The 16701-nt window shown below is 32.7% G+C and overlaps 3 protein-coding genes and 2 pseudogenes across 5 annotated transcripts; 2 read left to right on the forward strand and 3 right to left on the reverse strand.

The window, feature by feature from the left end:
• Positions 1-575: 575 nt before the first annotated feature.
• Positions 576-5678, reverse strand: LOC101508515 (protein ABIL1-like). 3 transcript variants are annotated; one of them, XM_073365998.1, is made up of 8 exons: positions 5378-5678; positions 3080-3230; positions 2898-2997; positions 2694-2786; positions 2495-2579; positions 2329-2381; positions 2116-2222; positions 576-1044 (listed from the first exon to the last, which is right to left on the reverse strand). In XM_073365998.1, exons 1-8 carry the CDS (start codon positions 5674-5676, stop codon positions 886-888), a joined length of 1047 nt encoding a protein of 348 aa, XP_073222099.1. In that variant the 5' UTR covers positions 5677-5678; the 3' UTR covers positions 576-885. The 3 variants fall into 3 exon arrangements, with proteins under 3 accessions (XP_073222099.1, XP_073222097.1, XP_073222098.1); XM_073365996.1 differs by lacking the exon at positions 5378-5678 and adding an exon at positions 3338-3781; XM_073365997.1 differs by lacking the exon at positions 5378-5678 and having other exon boundaries at positions 2898-2967; positions 3080-3781.
• Positions 5679-5709: 31 nt separating this feature from the next.
• On the reverse strand, positions 5710-6451 carry LOC105851730 (sufE-like protein 1, chloroplastic/mitochondrial). The gene is made up of 2 exons (XM_073366242.1): positions 5895-6451; positions 5710-5830 (listed from the first exon to the last, which is right to left on the reverse strand). Exons 1-2 carry the CDS (start codon positions 6449-6451, stop codon positions 5710-5712), a joined length of 678 nt encoding a protein of 225 aa, XP_073222343.1.
• A 3931-nt stretch (positions 6452-10382) lies between these two features.
• Positions 10383-12258, forward strand: LOC101488497 (uncharacterized protein At5g41620-like). The gene is made up of 3 exons (XM_073366243.1): positions 10383-10670; positions 11733-11858; positions 12052-12258. Exons 1-3 carry the CDS (start codon positions 10383-10385, stop codon positions 12256-12258), a joined length of 621 nt encoding a protein of 206 aa, XP_073222344.1.
• LOC140918603 (uncharacterized protein At5g41620-like) lies at positions 12118-13377 on the forward strand (annotated as a pseudogene).
• An 819-nt stretch (positions 13378-14196) lies between these two features.
• LOC101488837 (malate synthase, glyoxysomal-like) lies at positions 14197-16459 on the reverse strand (annotated as a pseudogene).
• Between the last annotated feature and the right edge of the window lie 242 nt (positions 16460-16701).

A 16701-nucleotide genomic window follows, 5' to 3' on the forward strand; every position in this document is an offset into this window, starting at 1 on the left:
GTACAACTATAGCTAAAGTCGATATATGCATGAACAACAAAGTTGACACTTGCATGTACACTTAAAAAGTCATTTGATTAAGTATTAATCAATTGTGATACTCTAAACATCCATAAAGGTGGACACTCTCTCTTTACTTTTTCGGGTCCTGCTTAATAAATTATATTTGGTGTTTATGAAGAAATTTGATGTAATCATAAATACTTTTTCCAAACATCTATAATGGAGAAATTTGGTGTTTATGAAGTATTATATTAAAAAAAATAATAATAAATAAGTGACGTGTAATTGTCAGATCTACTTAAACACAAACAAAAAATAGCTATATTGTAGACGTTGCAAAGCTACCAAATTTGTAGACACACCCTGACTACTGACTAGTAGTTTAATGTGGATTTAGTTATGATACAAAAGGGGTTAAACATCATAATCAGAACCCATCTTGGAAACTTTTCGGACAAGAAAGTTAATAAACCCCTTTGGGATGCCATACCACAAGTGTACATTTTACACGTTCCTCAACACTATAGAGGGATCATGTAAAAAAAAACACTATAGAGAGATGTAGATCAGAGTAAATAAAGAAAAAGAAAATATATAGATCACAATTCACAAGAGTAACATTGAGCAAGTAGAATATCAAGATCCTAACCATTATCATTGTCGGTTACTATACATGATCATTATTCAAAGGCTTGAAGCAAAAGCTAATTAATTCTGGGCATTTAGGGGAGGCATAGTTATAGGAAAAAGAATTAAGTATCCAGGTAGAATAAAGTAACATCTCCAATCCTTTTATCTAGAAATAGTAAAAAAAACCAGTACATCTACACATCCAAGGGTAATTGGACACAGAAGAGGGATGCCTTAGGAGATATTTATGAATCATGAGAAAGAACCGGCCTTTGATTTTGGTGTTTTCTGCTTGACAAAGAAAGCTGATGGCACGCTCCTGCTGCGAGTAGGGGTTTGGTCAGACTCACGGCGATTTGCGTTGTCAAATGACCTGAACGCTGTCAATGGTTTGGAACCATCCAAAGCATCCTGCAGATCGAGTACTCATGAGTAACTTTTTGACAATTAAATTATTTTAGATTTTAGAAAACAAAAGGAACATGAAGAAATGCACTCTTCAACTATCATGGGCAAACAACATGGCTAGCTGGAAATGTAGACTACAGTTTCAAATATTTGGCTCACTAATTGATAGACTATGGTAACATTTATTGGGCATGGTGCATGTCAAATAAAATAAAAAACCACAGCAGAAGTGAAGAACCATGCATCTTCCTATCTCATTTAGTGACATTGTAACCTGAATTAAAAATCTCAGTTGAAAGTTCTTTTATTTTATGTGATGCATATGCAATTGGAACATGACCAGTCATCCCCCACCGAAGTTTCTCAATGTAAACTACGAAATGGTAAATATAATTGGGTGGCTGACGTAATGATCTCCAACAAAAACCTATTTCTCCAATTGAACAAACACTTGTAAGAACCTCATACTAAAAATATGAGCTGTTTCTACCCAAGGACTAGAGGCAAACACCTCTCAATCGATCAATTCTTGCAAAAAAAAAAAAACTTATGTTAGTGAAAGATATAAAGAAAAATGGCCTGGACTTATTATGAAGCTGTAATTCTAAAGCAATGTGTCACTATTATCAGTTGAAGCCCTCAAATTCTCCCAAGAAGTCTTACACATCGAATATTAATGCTTTATCCTATGCTAGAAAAGTAAAACACTTCTCTTTGAAACAATGTTTATGCCCATAATGTAGCAGCAACACACACCCCATATAGACTACTACTAAAATGAAGAACTTCATAACCTACTGCAATGCAGAGCTTATCACCTACATGAACTGTTAATCAAGTCCAAGTCATTGAATTATTTCATACAAGAGTTTATTTGGTAACATTAACAGAAATTTAACACTTTTTTCCTTTTCAACCAAGTACTAGCCAAGCAATTTCAGCAAAACATTAACAAACACGTTTTAGAACAATGGCAGACAACTAGCAAAGAATAGGTAAACTATAATGAAAAATTGGCAATCAAATATGGTGCTGCCAGGCACTTTCAGTTTTTGATAAATAATATGCCATTACCCTGCGTGTGCCGCCTAAAGTTTGTACAGGTATGCTAGAAGTAGGAACTCCATTCGTTAAGTGAATTTGTGCTGGTGAGGATTTCATCCAGGTGCTCTCTTCATTGTCTGCAGGGACATAAGGAGATATGATTTATACATCAAGAAATAATCTTTGTTTGACTAATTTAACTGAATTATTATATTATACAAGAGATACAACTATATCACAAACCTAAAAGGTGGAAAAATCCAGAGGCCTTGGCAGAAAACTTTGGGTTCTCGATGCTGCAAAAGAAGATATCATATTATAATGCCATTCATGTTTTAGAGCTGAAAACAGAAAAAGCAGCAATGTTGTGCAATCTCATACAATCAAATTCCCCTGAACTTGAACTTACTTTGGGGAAGCATGGGGAGTCCCTTTCAATGTAGACTTAGTCTCTGATGCTAAATGCCATGAAAGGGTTTTTGCTGGAGGGGCACCTAGATATAAAAATATATATTCTGATTAATAATATACTATTCACAAATGGAAAAAGAATCACTGTCAAAATAAACACAAATTCTAGAAGGGACAAAATTCCCTCCACCACACACCTGAAGATTGAAAACGAGTTCTGGTTTGAAATGAATTCTGTTTTGCATCAATCTGTATGTGTGGACTGAAATGTACCTTTTTATTGACAGAATCTAGCTTGCATTGTTAAACAAACATGCATAGAATCATTAGTAAAAACTACGGGTATAGATATGCCGTGCCAATAATCAGATCCAGACCAACATAAAAGCAAGGAGCCCTACTTGGCAAAATATAGTGCTTATGATGTCTGGGAATGAAAGCCAACAACTGCTGCTGCCGAAGACCTTCTTTCTGCGTGTAAATTTGGCACGTAAGAAGTTTCTGGTATTAAGAAAATATGTTACTTCAACTTCACAAGATATTTGTCTATTAAAACATAATATTTAAAAAATGATGTAATTACCTGATTTATAGTAGAGACCTTCAAATCCATGGTTGAGACATCCAATGTGTGCTGCTCAAGAAGGTCAGTTAACTTGTATGCAACAGTTCCAAGATGATCAACAGCATTCACAAGGGCTCTTACAGCATAATCTTTCAGGTTGTCAAGAACCCTAATGCATTAATAACATACAGCTAAGGAAATTTCAACACAGCTCAAAAACAAGAATATTTTGGGAAAAAAAAATGTTATTGACAATGGCACCCGTTTATGTCTTACCAGAAATTACGTATGATCCTATAATACTAAAGGAACCCACCCCAACCAGTCACCAAAACTTTTAGGGACTCAAATTACATATCCTTTTAGGAATACTATAACACTATTTCTCACTAATTTCACAATTGAAACATGACCTTACTTTTTAAGAATCGGTATGGTGAATGCTTCTGTATTTACATATCAATAATGGGGGTACACTTGTGAAACTAAAGATTAACTAGAAGAAAATTGCACCAATAATTGTTTGTCCCGAAGTGGGAGTTTGGTCATGGAAGCCAGAGAGAAACCACAACAATCCTTATATTTTCTTAAGAACAAGTTTAAGAAAAAAAAAACATTAACAAAAAGGAATTCCTAAATTTGTTTCTGTTCACTATGGAGATAAGATTTTTCACAGTATTCTGCAGCCGAATAAAGTTGAGGCCTCAGATTCTTAAGTTCCTGAAAGACAATAATATGAGGATCAAATGACTGTCCAATCATGTCACAACAATCAAAGATAAATAAATAAAATCAACCAGTACCATTAGAAATTACACAGCCATGTTAATCCCTGAAACAGTGATAACTAATATTAATAATGCCACTTTGTTTATCTATGCACGTATTATTTAGTACCATTTGAATCCTGATTCCACAAATAAACATGTTTATACTACATCCCATTGACTTCAGGTCCAAATTTCCAAACATCTCATTATTCATTTCAGGATATCAAGCTAAACAGTTCCAATAACATTTAAAAACTAAATAAAATCTGCACAATTAACATCACAATTTTAATAATAATTCAATCCCCTAAGTTTGTATAGTTTGACAAACTTAAATTAACAAGCAATAATTAAGTAATCCTAGGACCGTGAATAGTTATTCCAGGATTAAGCTTGAACTATTTATATTTAGCACTCACATTTTAGATTAAAGACCTGTATGTCTATGAGATACAACACTGATTCGAACACATATGGTTACATTTAATCATGTATATATTTTTAAAAATTATTACTATATATACATGTTTGGTATTTCTATCTACGTGCTTCATAGATTTTGATTAAAATCACATTTACGAAACCTAATTGGGAACCTACACAACTACATATGCCAGATACAAAATCCACCAAACAAATCGAAACAAATGCAGATCTGAACTCTAAAAATAGTATAAATAATTAACTAACAGAAAAAAAGAAGAAAAAGAAACAGAGCGAAAAAAGTGAGAATTATTCAGAGAGAGAACCTGCAAGGCATTGACGAAGGTTTGGTAATGGTGCATGATATGATGCATTTTATAGGTAAATGTTACAAATAAATATCAATACATATCAATTTCTTTTTCTTACAAGCACAGTACAAAAAGATAATACCTTACCAATCAGCCAGAGTTTAAATTAAAAGAAAATAAAAAAACAAATCGTAGTTTACCTCCCTCCCTCTCTCTCTCTCACACACACACTCACACACATGCTTTCTTTTAGGGCCTAAATGCCTAAATAATATTTCAATGAATTTACCTTTTTTTTTTTTCTTCTTTTCAATTCTATGTTTTTAAATGATAATAGACGATAAGGAAATCAAAGGTTGTGACAGGTTAGCATCTTTATTACCAATGATGACTGCTACTCATACTCATATCAACAACAATAAAGGCCTCTATTCAATACTATAATCAGCCTCAAATCCTTGTCTAAAAGTAATGACCAAAATAACAAGGCATTCTAAAAAAAAGTTGTGTTGAGAAGCCACAAATCTCTTTCAGTTTTTCAATGGCAAAATTGCCACAGTATAAGAATGAACATCTCAGCTGCAAGAAGTCCAGCCTCTGGATTCATACCATTTGAGCTTTATAAATTTACAGAAACGCTTAAATTATTGAAAATTCCATCAGAAAAATGAATTATTTATCAGTGTAATGACACAAGACACTATACTCAAACTAAAACAAGTAATCTAACAAAAATATAAATACCCTTTTGGTTCTCTAAGCAAAACAAGTACATTCTCTAACACAACAAGAACAAAGGAGAAAACTTTAACCTCTCTTCCTTTGCATTAAACTTCAGAAGGCGTCTTAGCGACAATCGACAAAGCATGAAGTCCAGAATCCAACTCATCTTGAAGCAGATTATAAATAAGCCTATGCCTCTTAACCAAACTCTTCCCTTCAAACTCTTCAGAAACAACTTTAACATTGAAATGTGTCTCACCATCACTCCCTCTAACACCAGCATGTCCAGCATGTTGATAAGACACATCTTCAACTTCCAATTCAATAGGAAAAAGCTCCTTTTCAAGCTTCTCCTTAATCCTCTTCCCTCTCCCTCCCAATTCAACATTCTCATCATCAAAATCAGAACTTTGTGATGAAATCACAAAAGGGTCACTCGAATTCTCAACAAAGCTATCATCTTTAGAATCAGAATCTCCAACTGAGTTAAATTCAGAAGCACCCTTTTTCTCATCTTCAACATAAAGCAAAAGTGCTTTTTTCTGCATCAATTTAAGCATATTTAAAAACCCATTATTTCTAGAAGGTGTTAAACTCTGTTTCAACCCGAGAAGCACAACGAAATCGGGCGTGACCCGAATGATTTCGTTAACGGGTCGACCCGAAAAGCCTTGAACTAGCAAAGCAGCGAGACCTTTGGTGAGAACAGAATCGGAATCAGCTTCGTATACAACGTTTTTGTCACTGTCCAAGTAGGCTCGGACCCAAACCTGAGAAACACAACCTTCGACTTTGTTGTCTTTTGTTTTGAATTGGGGTTCGAGGGGTTTGAGGTTTTTGCCGTAGAAGAGAAGCTGTTCGTATTTAGATTTGGGTTCTTGTACGGATTGGAATAGGTTAACGATTTCTTGAAGCTTTGGAGGGAGTTCTTCAATAGGTTGAAGGGAAGTTGATGACGATGATGATGATGGTAATGGTTTTGTTGGAAGTGTTTGGAAGGTGATGGGTTTGAAAGAGAAGAGGATGTTTTTTGGTGTAATGACGAAAGGTGAGGTATTTTTGTTGAAGAAGGAAAGAGGGAATTTAGATGTGAATAATCGAAATGAAGATGAAGAAAGGGAATTGGTTGTGGACATGATTGTTGTTGCAGAAGCTATGTGCATTGCATTTGCAGTAGTTGGTTTGTTTGGTTGAGACTCACTGTACCAAAGACAAAGAGAGGAGATTTTCTTCTTATGGGCTTTTATTGATGGGTGGCCCAAGATAGCTGGTTTTTTTTTTCTTCTCGGTTTTATCAAAAGTCTTCAATTTGTGTTTTGTATTGACCATTTTAGATACGAAAATATAAGTTTGAATTGATCGATTTTGTGTTTTATATTTTTGGGAATTTTTGAAAACATTGGAAGAGAAAGAAAAAATCACTTATTTTAATAATTACAATTTTCATTCAATTTCAATATTTTTATTTATTCGAAAATGCTACCAAGAGAATTGAAAATAAAAATTAGTTTGTAATTAAAGATGAAGTACATAATTATTATTTTGTCAATAACAATGTGTTCTTGTTCAATCCCGATATTAACAGTTACATATAGATGTGATGTTGTTTATGTCTTTAGTTTAATCGATAGTTGATATTATATATGAGTGGTTATATATAGATATAGATGTGATACCACTACTAATTTTGTGGTTTTTCCAAATGCATAGTTTGGGTGAGATAAGTAACACCAATACAAAAATCGAAATTTCTGATGTCAAGATATAAAAAGGGATAGGAGGTTAGATTTAGTGAGAAGCAAGGATTGAAATATATGAATTATTCTTGGGAAATTAGTACATGAATAGCTTATATGTTGATAAAAACTTAAGTAGCAATTGCATCATATTTACATACATGGATTTTCAAACTCAACTACTTACACAGCCAACGAACACCCTATAAACTGGTGTCAGTAGATCTGCACACCATTAAGTCATAATATACAGGTTATTAGTTATAGCTCTATTATCAATTCAATTTTAACATTAATGTTTTTGAGTAACTTAAGGTAGTGTACTAATTTTCCTTTTTAAGATTCTGAAAGGTTAGAAGTTCCTTTCATTTTTATGTTACATGATTCTCTTTACTATTCTGCCTTCAATTTTCTTGGTTGGTATATTTTTTTTCCTCCAAGCAGTGCACATGTTACTTGTAAGACAAAAATCTAATGTCTCTGACAAAGTGAACAATCTTTTTTTGAGTAATTTTGTTGTTCTTGTCGGGGATAATTAAATATGTTGTCCAATGTCCATATTTGCTGTGATTTGAACATATATTCCCCTTTTGAAAGTTTGTTTTAATTGTGAAATTTGAATGGGATTGACAGTGATTAAATAGGTTTAAAATTTGGAACATGTCTCATTCTGGCTGAAAAATTCTTTATTTGTCTTTTGAGGACAATGTACATTTTCAACTTCTGATTTGATTTATTTAACTTTTTGGCCGTGCCAGTTATTATCATCTTTTATTTCAACTTTTTCAATGTTTTGAAGTAATATGATGAGCGAATGTTTAAGTATTTAATTTCTCTAATTCAACGCCTAAATTTTTTTATTAAACGAATCTTATTAATAAATATGTCATTATATATTAACAACATATCATTTATTTCAATATAATTTATTCAATAAGACCATAAAAAAATAAAGAAAAATAGTGTCTATATAAACACACTTCTCAAAAAAAGAAATGCTTATATTTGACAGGGTGTTTATAAAGGGAAGTAGCTACTATAAATGGTCTCATAATCTAATTCAAACATGCGACAAATAAAATTAGGTGTTCATTATAAGGTGTGTATAAAATGAGTAGTTTTTATATTTTATTTTTATATCTAAAATGCCCCTAATACTCGAGTATTTAAAAAACTGAAGCATAGATATCCACCTACTTTGAAGTAAAGAACTATAATTTTTTCCTTGTCCATAATTTTAGGCTTTGAGCTTATACAAATATGTTAATTTTACTTTTAAATTATTGTTCTTCTATAATGGATCCAGAAGTTTGTCATGTTATGTAAACTTGAGCTTAATGATGGAAATTTAACGGATTAAACAAGCTAATAGATATAGTATATAACATAGTATAATGTTAATTATTAAAATTGTTTAAAATGATGTTGAAATTTAAGCACTTGCTAACGAAAAAGTGGGTGACTAAAGTTAGATTCACCTAATGAGGAACAAACTTATATAATCATTAGTTGAGGGTAGAGATTTTTCAAAAGACTAACTAAAAGAGTATATCAACTCAACATGGGTTATTCATAAATATAACCTGAGACACAATATTTATTTTACAATTTAAAATTAATGCATGAGAATATTTAAATAATTTATATTGGTTTTTAGGAGTTAGGGAAGAAATGAGAGAAGTTAATAACATTCCTTCTGAAAGGGATGGATGTTGAGCTATATTGAAGTAACATAAGTCTCATTGATGATCAACATTGATTTGATGATAATGAGTGATGATAGCAACTTTGCTCATGGTGCGTCGACTTTAGAGGAATCCATCATGCATTCACATCCTTTCATGTTTCCAAATCCTCACCCATAAATATTATTTCTCCCTTTGGTTTGATCAAGCATGAAAGTAGAATCACTTTGTACCAAAATAAAAAGTTGAATAAATCTTCTTATGTAAACATACAAAAATATTGCTGGTGGCATACATAATCTAAAGTTATTTAAGTAAAAATTGAGATATTTTTACTTAAGAGAGATAAATTCTTGTACGACATTTTAGTTAAATTCTTTAATAAAAAAGTGGTCCAATAAAGATAATTGTGGTCCTCTTACCCTCGTAATGCTAATCCTCTATTGGATAAAGTGCAGGTTGGTGACAATTCTATTGTCCAATTAATCATCTTTCAAGGTAATATATAATGCCATTGATGTTGATTGGAAAACATAAATGGGTTAAATTTGTACAAGGTCTACCCACAAGGGCACAAAACCCTTCTATGAATAGGACTCCTTTTCATGATGAAATAATAATAACTTGAGAAGTTAAAGAACTACTTGTCGAGGGAGTAAATTGCCTCATGACATCTATCTGTTTGTACGCAACATAAGAATCTAGGAAGGACAAACACTTACAAAGGAATCCGAGATTCCAAAATCCACACACTCACACCGTCCAAATTAAAATCAACAAGTAATATTAATCATATTGATAAATAAATTAATGGCCTCATTCCATTTTAATCGCACAATTCAAATTTAAATATAGTATTTTAAATTATAAAATCAAATTTAAATTTATTATTTTTAAACTATCCGATTAAATATTAGACGACCGTTTTTCTCTAACTATAATTTGCGGTATTTACAAAGCGTTTACAATTTCAATTTTCAACTAAATATCCAAACAGAAATTTATTCATCTTTATAATGAGACTAAAATATGAATTCCCTTAATTGCAATCATATAAGACTAAGATGAGCAACTTTGATTAAAAAAATTATAAATATATGATCAATGTTTAGATATAAAGATACATGTAATAGTCATCGAAAACTATTTATTCTCTCAATTTTAAAGCAATTAAAAAATTATATTGATTAATTATAATACATACTTTTATTATATTTTTATAGTTCATAGATTAAATTGGAGAAAAAAATTAATAGTTTAGAAACAAAATGATGACATACAACCAATTTCAATATATTTTTACAACTTGACAAAATGCAAAATGTCTATTTTTTCTTTTTTTATAACAAAATAAAAATGTTTATTAAATATGAATAAAAAAGCTATTTTACCAATCCATGGTGATATTCTATTTTTATATGTATGTGAAAAAGAAAGAGTAACTAATTTGATTGGGGGCGACAAACATATCCAAAAATAGGATTTTAGGGGATGATGTCATAATGACAGTGGACCCCAGTTATGAAGATGAAGTAACTGTTGAACTGTCTATAAATTTGTTCTGCGGAAAAAAAGAAGAGACACATATACACTCTGAAGTCTCAAAAAAATGAATATTTGAAATTTAAACATTGAAGTTGTGTGTGAGAGAGAGAGAAAAGAAGAGAAGAGTAATGGTGGAAAAGTGGAAGCAAGATGTTTTGGTTGGGATAAATGGAATAGCTTCTTCTACTCCACCACCCACATGGAGACTTCACCTTCCATCTCAACAAAACAACAACCTTCTTCATCAATTCCTCAACTTTCCCACCACAACCTCAACCATTTCTGCTAGAAAGCTATGTGCTAAACTCTGGCAAATTCAACATATCTCATTTGCTAAGATCAACAATTATGGTACTAATACACTCCGCCGTCGCCGCCTCCAATTAGCTCAGCCTTCAGACACCCTTTCTCACAAGGTTTTGTTTCAGTTTATGCTTCATTGTTTGTTTTGCACTATTAAACACTCTATATGCTTGCTTTTTCTTTTCATGATTTGCTTCTCTACTATTCTTTGATTGGATTTAATTATTTGAGTTTATGACATCTTAATAAGAGCCTTTCAACTTAGTTTTTTAAAGTTCTCCTCGATGATTTCAGATCCTCTCTATTTTTCAGCTCAATTACTATAGTTTTGTGTGTGTAAAATTAGTAAATGCTTAATTTTTATCACATGTTCTAGAAATATGTGTCATTTTACACATAATTATGGTAATAGAATAGAACTTTCAATTTTATTTTATCTTTTGTAAAAGAAATAACCTATACATACAATGATAATGATAAGATAAGTTATACGCGTTTAATTAAGTTGTTTATCGAAATATGGTGTATGTAAAATCTAACCCTTCAATTGAAGGCATGTCAAATACCAGTACAACATTAACACATATAGTTACATTCAATCACTTCTACTTTCTTGTCGGCGTGAATATTTTGGCCAGTGTCCGTACGAGTCTCAAGGCTTTGTTCTCTTGGGAAGTTGGGATCTGATTTGGTGGGTAGGGGTGTTCCACTTAGTTCCATCACACACACATAGCCTTAAACTTTTACTTTAAACTATTCTTTTGCTAAATGTATTCCCATCTTTTTTGTTGTTTTCTTTTCCAATGCCTTAATGGAAATTTCACTTAGAATTGCAATTGGCCTATTGTAGTACTTTGCAGTAACTTGAAATTGACTGTTCTTTTCTTGCTTAGACTTGTTTAAATTTTATTGTCTAAAGTTAAGTGCGTTGTTGCTTAGGTGTTTCAAGTTACTTTGAATTTTCTCGTATGTATTGATTATGTATATTCTTACTTTATTTAACAGCTTGCTTCCCACTTTTTGTATATTTCTTGAAGTCAAATTTTTTTCGTCTGCGTTTTGCGCACTTTTGATGAATGGAGAAACATATGTATAATGTGTCTTATTCATTGTGTTGATGGTTTAATGTTTTTCTGTTGAAATGACGATTGTTACCTTCTTGTGTCTTATTTCAGCCAGCATCTGCTAGTAGCATAAGAAGGCATGTTGTCACATCACTTGTTCGGCGCCATAGATCTATCAATAGAAATGGCAGTGCTCTAAAGCCTATATCTCCTTCTTGTTACAGTAGCTCAGTGCAAGTAAGCAAATTTTTGTGCAGTTAAATTCTTACCTATTCTATATCACACTTTCATTGTTCAAAATTTTAAAATAAACATTTTAGTCATCATGCATTTCTTCTGTTCACTGATCCTCCTAGACAATTTCTATTTAATGCATTTTTTTTTGTCCTTTGGAGATGTTAAAAATGATATGTTATTTTGCTTTAAACAGGTGGCACGATATAAATGTGCAGTAACTCCCACAAGCTCCTTAGACGTAAAAGGTATGATTGAAGAGTCAAAATCAAGATACAACATTACAACATCAACGGAGTTACTTAGTGTACTAAACCGAATATGGAGTCTTGAAGAACAGCTTGCATCAAATATATCAGCAGTGGAAACGTTAAGAATGGAACTAGGTCGATCTCAAACGTGAATGAAGGAGTTAGTACGGGAGAAGAAAATTAACAGGCAGGAAATGGAGAACCTAATGAAGAAAATGACAATGGATAAGTTTGTAAGGAAGAATAAAGAACATGATGATAGAATCAAAGTTGTTGTACAATCACTCAAGGAAGAGCTAGAAGAGGAGAAAAGGTTACGAAAGCACTCCGAGAGCTTGCATAGGAAGCTAGCTAGGGAGCTTTCTGAAGTGAAGTCTTCATTCTCTGGTTGTTTAAGAAATATCGAACGAGAGAGAAAAGCGCGAGTCCTTTTGGAGAATTTATGCGACGAGTTTGCCAAAGGAATCAGAGATTATGAACAAGAAGTACATTGTCTAAGGCGGAATTCCGAGAATGGTGTTAAAGGGAATAATAGCATTGATCGGCTAATACTTCATATTTCAGAAGCTTGGCTTGATGAGCGCATGCAAATGAAGCTAGCTCAATCCGACAGTGATTTCATAGAGAGAATCTCAATTGTTGACAAGTTAGGGTTTGATATAGAAACATTTCTTCATGCAAAATGTTCGGTTGATTTGAAAAAATACAGCTACTCCTCCCCAAAGGAACTCAAGGAAATTTACCCTTGTCAGCAGCATTCAATGGATTCCTTTCCACTACAAGATGCTGCAACTGCAAGTGCACTTCAAAATATGGCTCAGAAAGATTCCATTGATGACGACTGTTTTGAACCGAAAGAGACTACCATTGAAGGACTCCGAAAAGGAAAGAGGTTGTGTCAAAGGAAATCAATGAAGACTGCGACTTGAAATCAAACATGGAGAGGAACATGTCATGTAATGATAATAATGAGAGTTGCTTGGTGAAGAAGAAATCAAAAGGCGATAAAGTTCATCCTGAGACTATAAAACTATGGAAATCAAAGTTGATTGCTTTACATTTTGACAAGACTGAGTCTTCTACCAAATTGCCACCGGGTGTAAAGGAAAACACATTGTTGGCAAAACTACTTGAAGCAAGACTAGAGAGACAGAGAACTAAGTCCAAATCTAGCAAAAACACTTCTTAATCAATTAGATAAGAGTTTCTAATGAAAATATTGGAATTTGAAATGGGATCTTTTATCAAATTCTAGTAAAACCATCTTGTACACAAGAATCTTTTGCTATTTGTATATTAGAATGATGAACATAAGAGTTGTATCCATTATCTATTAATATATGTTTTATATCATTATGCCTAGCCTGCTGAGAGAAATAACTCTGGTATGTGTTCCTACTTTTCTTAACCAAGTGCTTGGTTGTGCTAGTGACTTTGGATTTTTAATAAACTTTTTCTTATTTTTAAACCAAGATTTTTTTAATAAACTTTTTCTTATTTTTTAAAACAAACAATTTTTTTAATATTTTTTACAGATTTGATGTAAATTGTTCAGAACTAAGAATTTGAATGAAAATTTCAAAAATAAAAGTCAAAAGTGAAATTAAGGATTTGAAATGAGAAAATGATTAATTATGTTCATTTTTATAATAAAGTAATTGTATAGTCTAAAATACTCCTATGAATTAGAGTGGTTGAATATAGTAGTAGTGAAATAGTAAGATGAACTATTTAATTAAATAAGGGTATTGTTGGAAAAAGTAATAATTGTTGTCTTGTTATTTTAAAGTGATAAATAAATACAGAAAACACATATGATAGACGAAAGGAGTAAAAGATTTGAGGATATGTATTGTATAATTTTTTGTTGCGGGAAAACATATGAAGCTAAAATCACACTTTATTCTTTTCAATTATGCATAACATGTGAAGCTAGGCCCTTCCATATAAACTATGAAGTGATGAAAATATAAGGGACAACATAGGTAACACAAGATACAATTCAAAACAAAAAACTACAATCAGGAGCATTCAAGTATGAAACCAATTCAGAATTCAAAGCTATGACATTTCCACAGGATGAAGTATGACTATATTATTATAAGTGTTGGTGAAGTGCATTGCCTGGTGAAGATCTTGCAAGCATCCTTATACATTCCCTTCTTGAACTTATCTTTTACAACCTCATTTTCAATCCTAACCATCTCTTCTTCAACAACTCTGCCAAAAAGTTCTTTGCTCACTTTCACTCCAAGTCCATCGTCGTCAAGTTCAACACCATACTTAAGCCACTGCCAATTCTGAACCCTGCTAATCTCGGCCGTTGCAGCATCCTCCATGAGATTGTAAAGAGGCACAAAACCAGCTCCAGTGAGCCATGCTGCCACATACTAAATTCCAACCCGTGTATTCAACCATAGATCTTCCATCGTTCGGACTCCTCTAGGTATCTGCAAGAGGTCTTCTTCAGTTAACTTTGCAGTGTCATCACATTTCATGGTGGTTATTTGATTAGGAGCATCACTCATGTTGTTATTGAAAATCTCCATACATTATGGAATTAGACCAGGGTGTGTAGCCCATGTTCCATCATGTCCTGCCTTCACTTCTCTAAGTTTGTCTTTTCTTACCAATTCTAGTGCTGCTTCATTAGCCACTGGATCATCTCTAATTGGAATTTGAGTTGCCTGTTGAATACATTGAATTCATATACATTTTGTACCAATATACACGCATAATGTCCCAAGGCATATCTCAAGTGGTTGAGCTGGGAAACCCGAAGGAGTATGAGAAAGAGGTATAGGGTTCAAACCTTGACTACGAATATAATATACTAACATCTAACATTTGCCTATATAAGAAGTTCATAAGATTTACATAGGCATCCAGTTATATTTCATCACAGTCTCAACTACTATCATAGTTATTGAATGTATGTGTAAAACGATACATAATCAAATTTGGTTAAATATCTTAAATTACATATCATTCCTCCCATAGCATGTACGCCTATGGCATGTCCAAATGAGAAGATCTGAGTAGCTTTTCATGAAGTGTTGAGTCATTCCAACTTGGACTCTATCGGGTAGCAACCGATCCGGGTGAGCCTGGAAGGTCTTAACATAACTGAAAATGTAATCCCAACGCCCACAGTTCAGACCAACAGAGTGATCTCTGAGCTCATACAAAATTTCATCCATTTGAAACACTGCAGGAAGTGTTTCAATCAGAACAGTGGCCCTAATGCTTCCTCTTTCAATTCCTGCCATCTTCTCTGCCCTCTCAAACACTTTGTTCCATATCTTAGCTTCCCTATCAATCAAATCACATGATTCTTGTATTAACAATTAAACTGAAATCTATAACTATGTCTTTGGCTCATATGATTGCATAGTGCTTATTAAATTATTTACATTACCTTGAATGTTCCATTTTGGGAAGGTAAAAGAAAGGGCCAAAGCCAGCACTTTGAGTTCTCCGAAATGTTGAGTAATTATGGTAGAAGTAGAGACTAAAATCAACCAGACAACCAGTTGCAGGTTCACCATCAATCAGAATATGAGCTTCAGGTAAGTGCCAAACTCTTGGTCTCACAAAAAGCGTTGTTGTTTCATCATTCAGCTTGTAAACTTTGTTTCTACCTTTGTCATGGAAGGTTATTGTCCCAGCCACAGCATCCTTTAAGTTCACTTGGCCTCTCATAAGATTCTCCCAGCTTGGAGAGAGTGCATCCTCAAAATCAGCCTTAGAATTTCAAAATCAAAAATTGTAAGAGGATAACAAATTCTTGTTAAAATCATTTTAATCAGAAATATTTTATTGGTTATGGTCATATAACTATTAGCTTCTATCTAAAAATACTATAACTAATAAGCATCTGTTTGCAATCAAGATAGGACGATTCATATTTCGACTTCATCAAATCAAATTTCAAATACAAAGAGTTAAGAGCATTACTAACCATAAAGACTTTAGCTCCAGAGTTAAGAGCATTAATGATCATCTTTCTCTCAACAGGACCAGTAATCTCAACTTTCCTATCACAAACAGTAGGTGGAACGCCTGCACAAATCCACTCTCCTTCTCTTATATATCTACTAGCTGGATCAAACCTGGTACACCTCCCTCATTGTACTTCCTCTTAGCTTCTTATCTACACTCTACTACATAATTTATATGGTTTCTGAACTCATGCTGCAAATCAGCAACAAATTTCAATGCATCTTTTGTGAGAATTTTCGCAAACTCTGCGTCGTATCTTCCTCTAACTTCGATTCCTTCTGGTACGTCGTAGTTAGAGATTATTTTGTTCTCTGGTTGTGTTGGATTGCCATAGGTTCTTCCTAAGTCCATTTCTGCAATACTATTGCTATGTTATGTCTTGATTTGAGAGTGGAAATGGAATGAGTTGATACAAAGAATTTAAGACAAAAATCTCTGAAAAATAATTTTTAAATTATTTAAAACAAAAAAACATTTTTATTTAAGTTCAAACAAATGGACTCAATATTATTATGTTATTATATTATTACTTAATATGTGTGTGGGTTTGATGTCATATGCTTGGATGAATTTAAGAAGTGTTTCAACATTAT

The sequence above is a fragment of the Cicer arietinum genome, chromosome 3 (genome assembly GCF_000331145.2).
Source record: "Cicer arietinum cultivar CDC Frontier isolate Library 1 chromosome 3, Cicar.CDCFrontier_v2.0, whole genome shotgun sequence".
NCBI lineage: Eukaryota > Viridiplantae > Streptophyta > Magnoliopsida > Fabales > Fabaceae > Cicer > Cicer arietinum.

Bases quoted from the DNA above. Each gene is read 5' to 3' on its own strand.
- LOC101488497 (XM_073366243.1), top strand. From the start codon at position 10,383: ATGGTGGAAAAGTGGAAGCAAGATGTTTTGGTTGGGATAAATGGAATA. The intron at 10,671-11,732 runs GTTTTGTTTCAG...GTCTTATTTCAG, and splicing joins CAGACACCCTTTCTCACAAG to CCAGCATCTGCTAGTAGCAT. The intron at 11,859-12,051 runs GTAAGCAAATTT...TGCTTTAAACAG, and splicing joins GTTACAGTAGCTCAGTGCAA to GTGGCACGATATAAATGTGC.
- LOC105851730 (XM_073366242.1), bottom strand. From the start codon at position 6,451: ATGCACATAGCTTCTGCAACAACAATCATGTCCACAACCAATTCCCTT. The intron at 5,831-5,894 runs GTTGAAACAGAG...AAATTGATGCAG, and splicing joins GATTTCGTTGTGCTTCTCGG to AAAAAAGCACTTTTGCTTTA.
- LOC101508515 (XM_073365998.1), bottom strand. From the start codon at position 5,676: ATGTTGAATTGGGAGGGAGAGGGAAGAGGATTAAGGAGAAGCTTGAAA. The intron at 2,580-2,693 runs GTGTGTGGTGGA...TTTTATATCTAG, and splicing joins AACTCGTTTTCAATCTTCAG to GTGCCCCTCCAGCAAAAACC. The intron at 1,045-2,115 runs GTAATGGCATAT...CTCGATCTGCAG, and splicing joins CTTTAGGCGGCACACGCAGG to GATGCTTTGGATGGTTCCAA.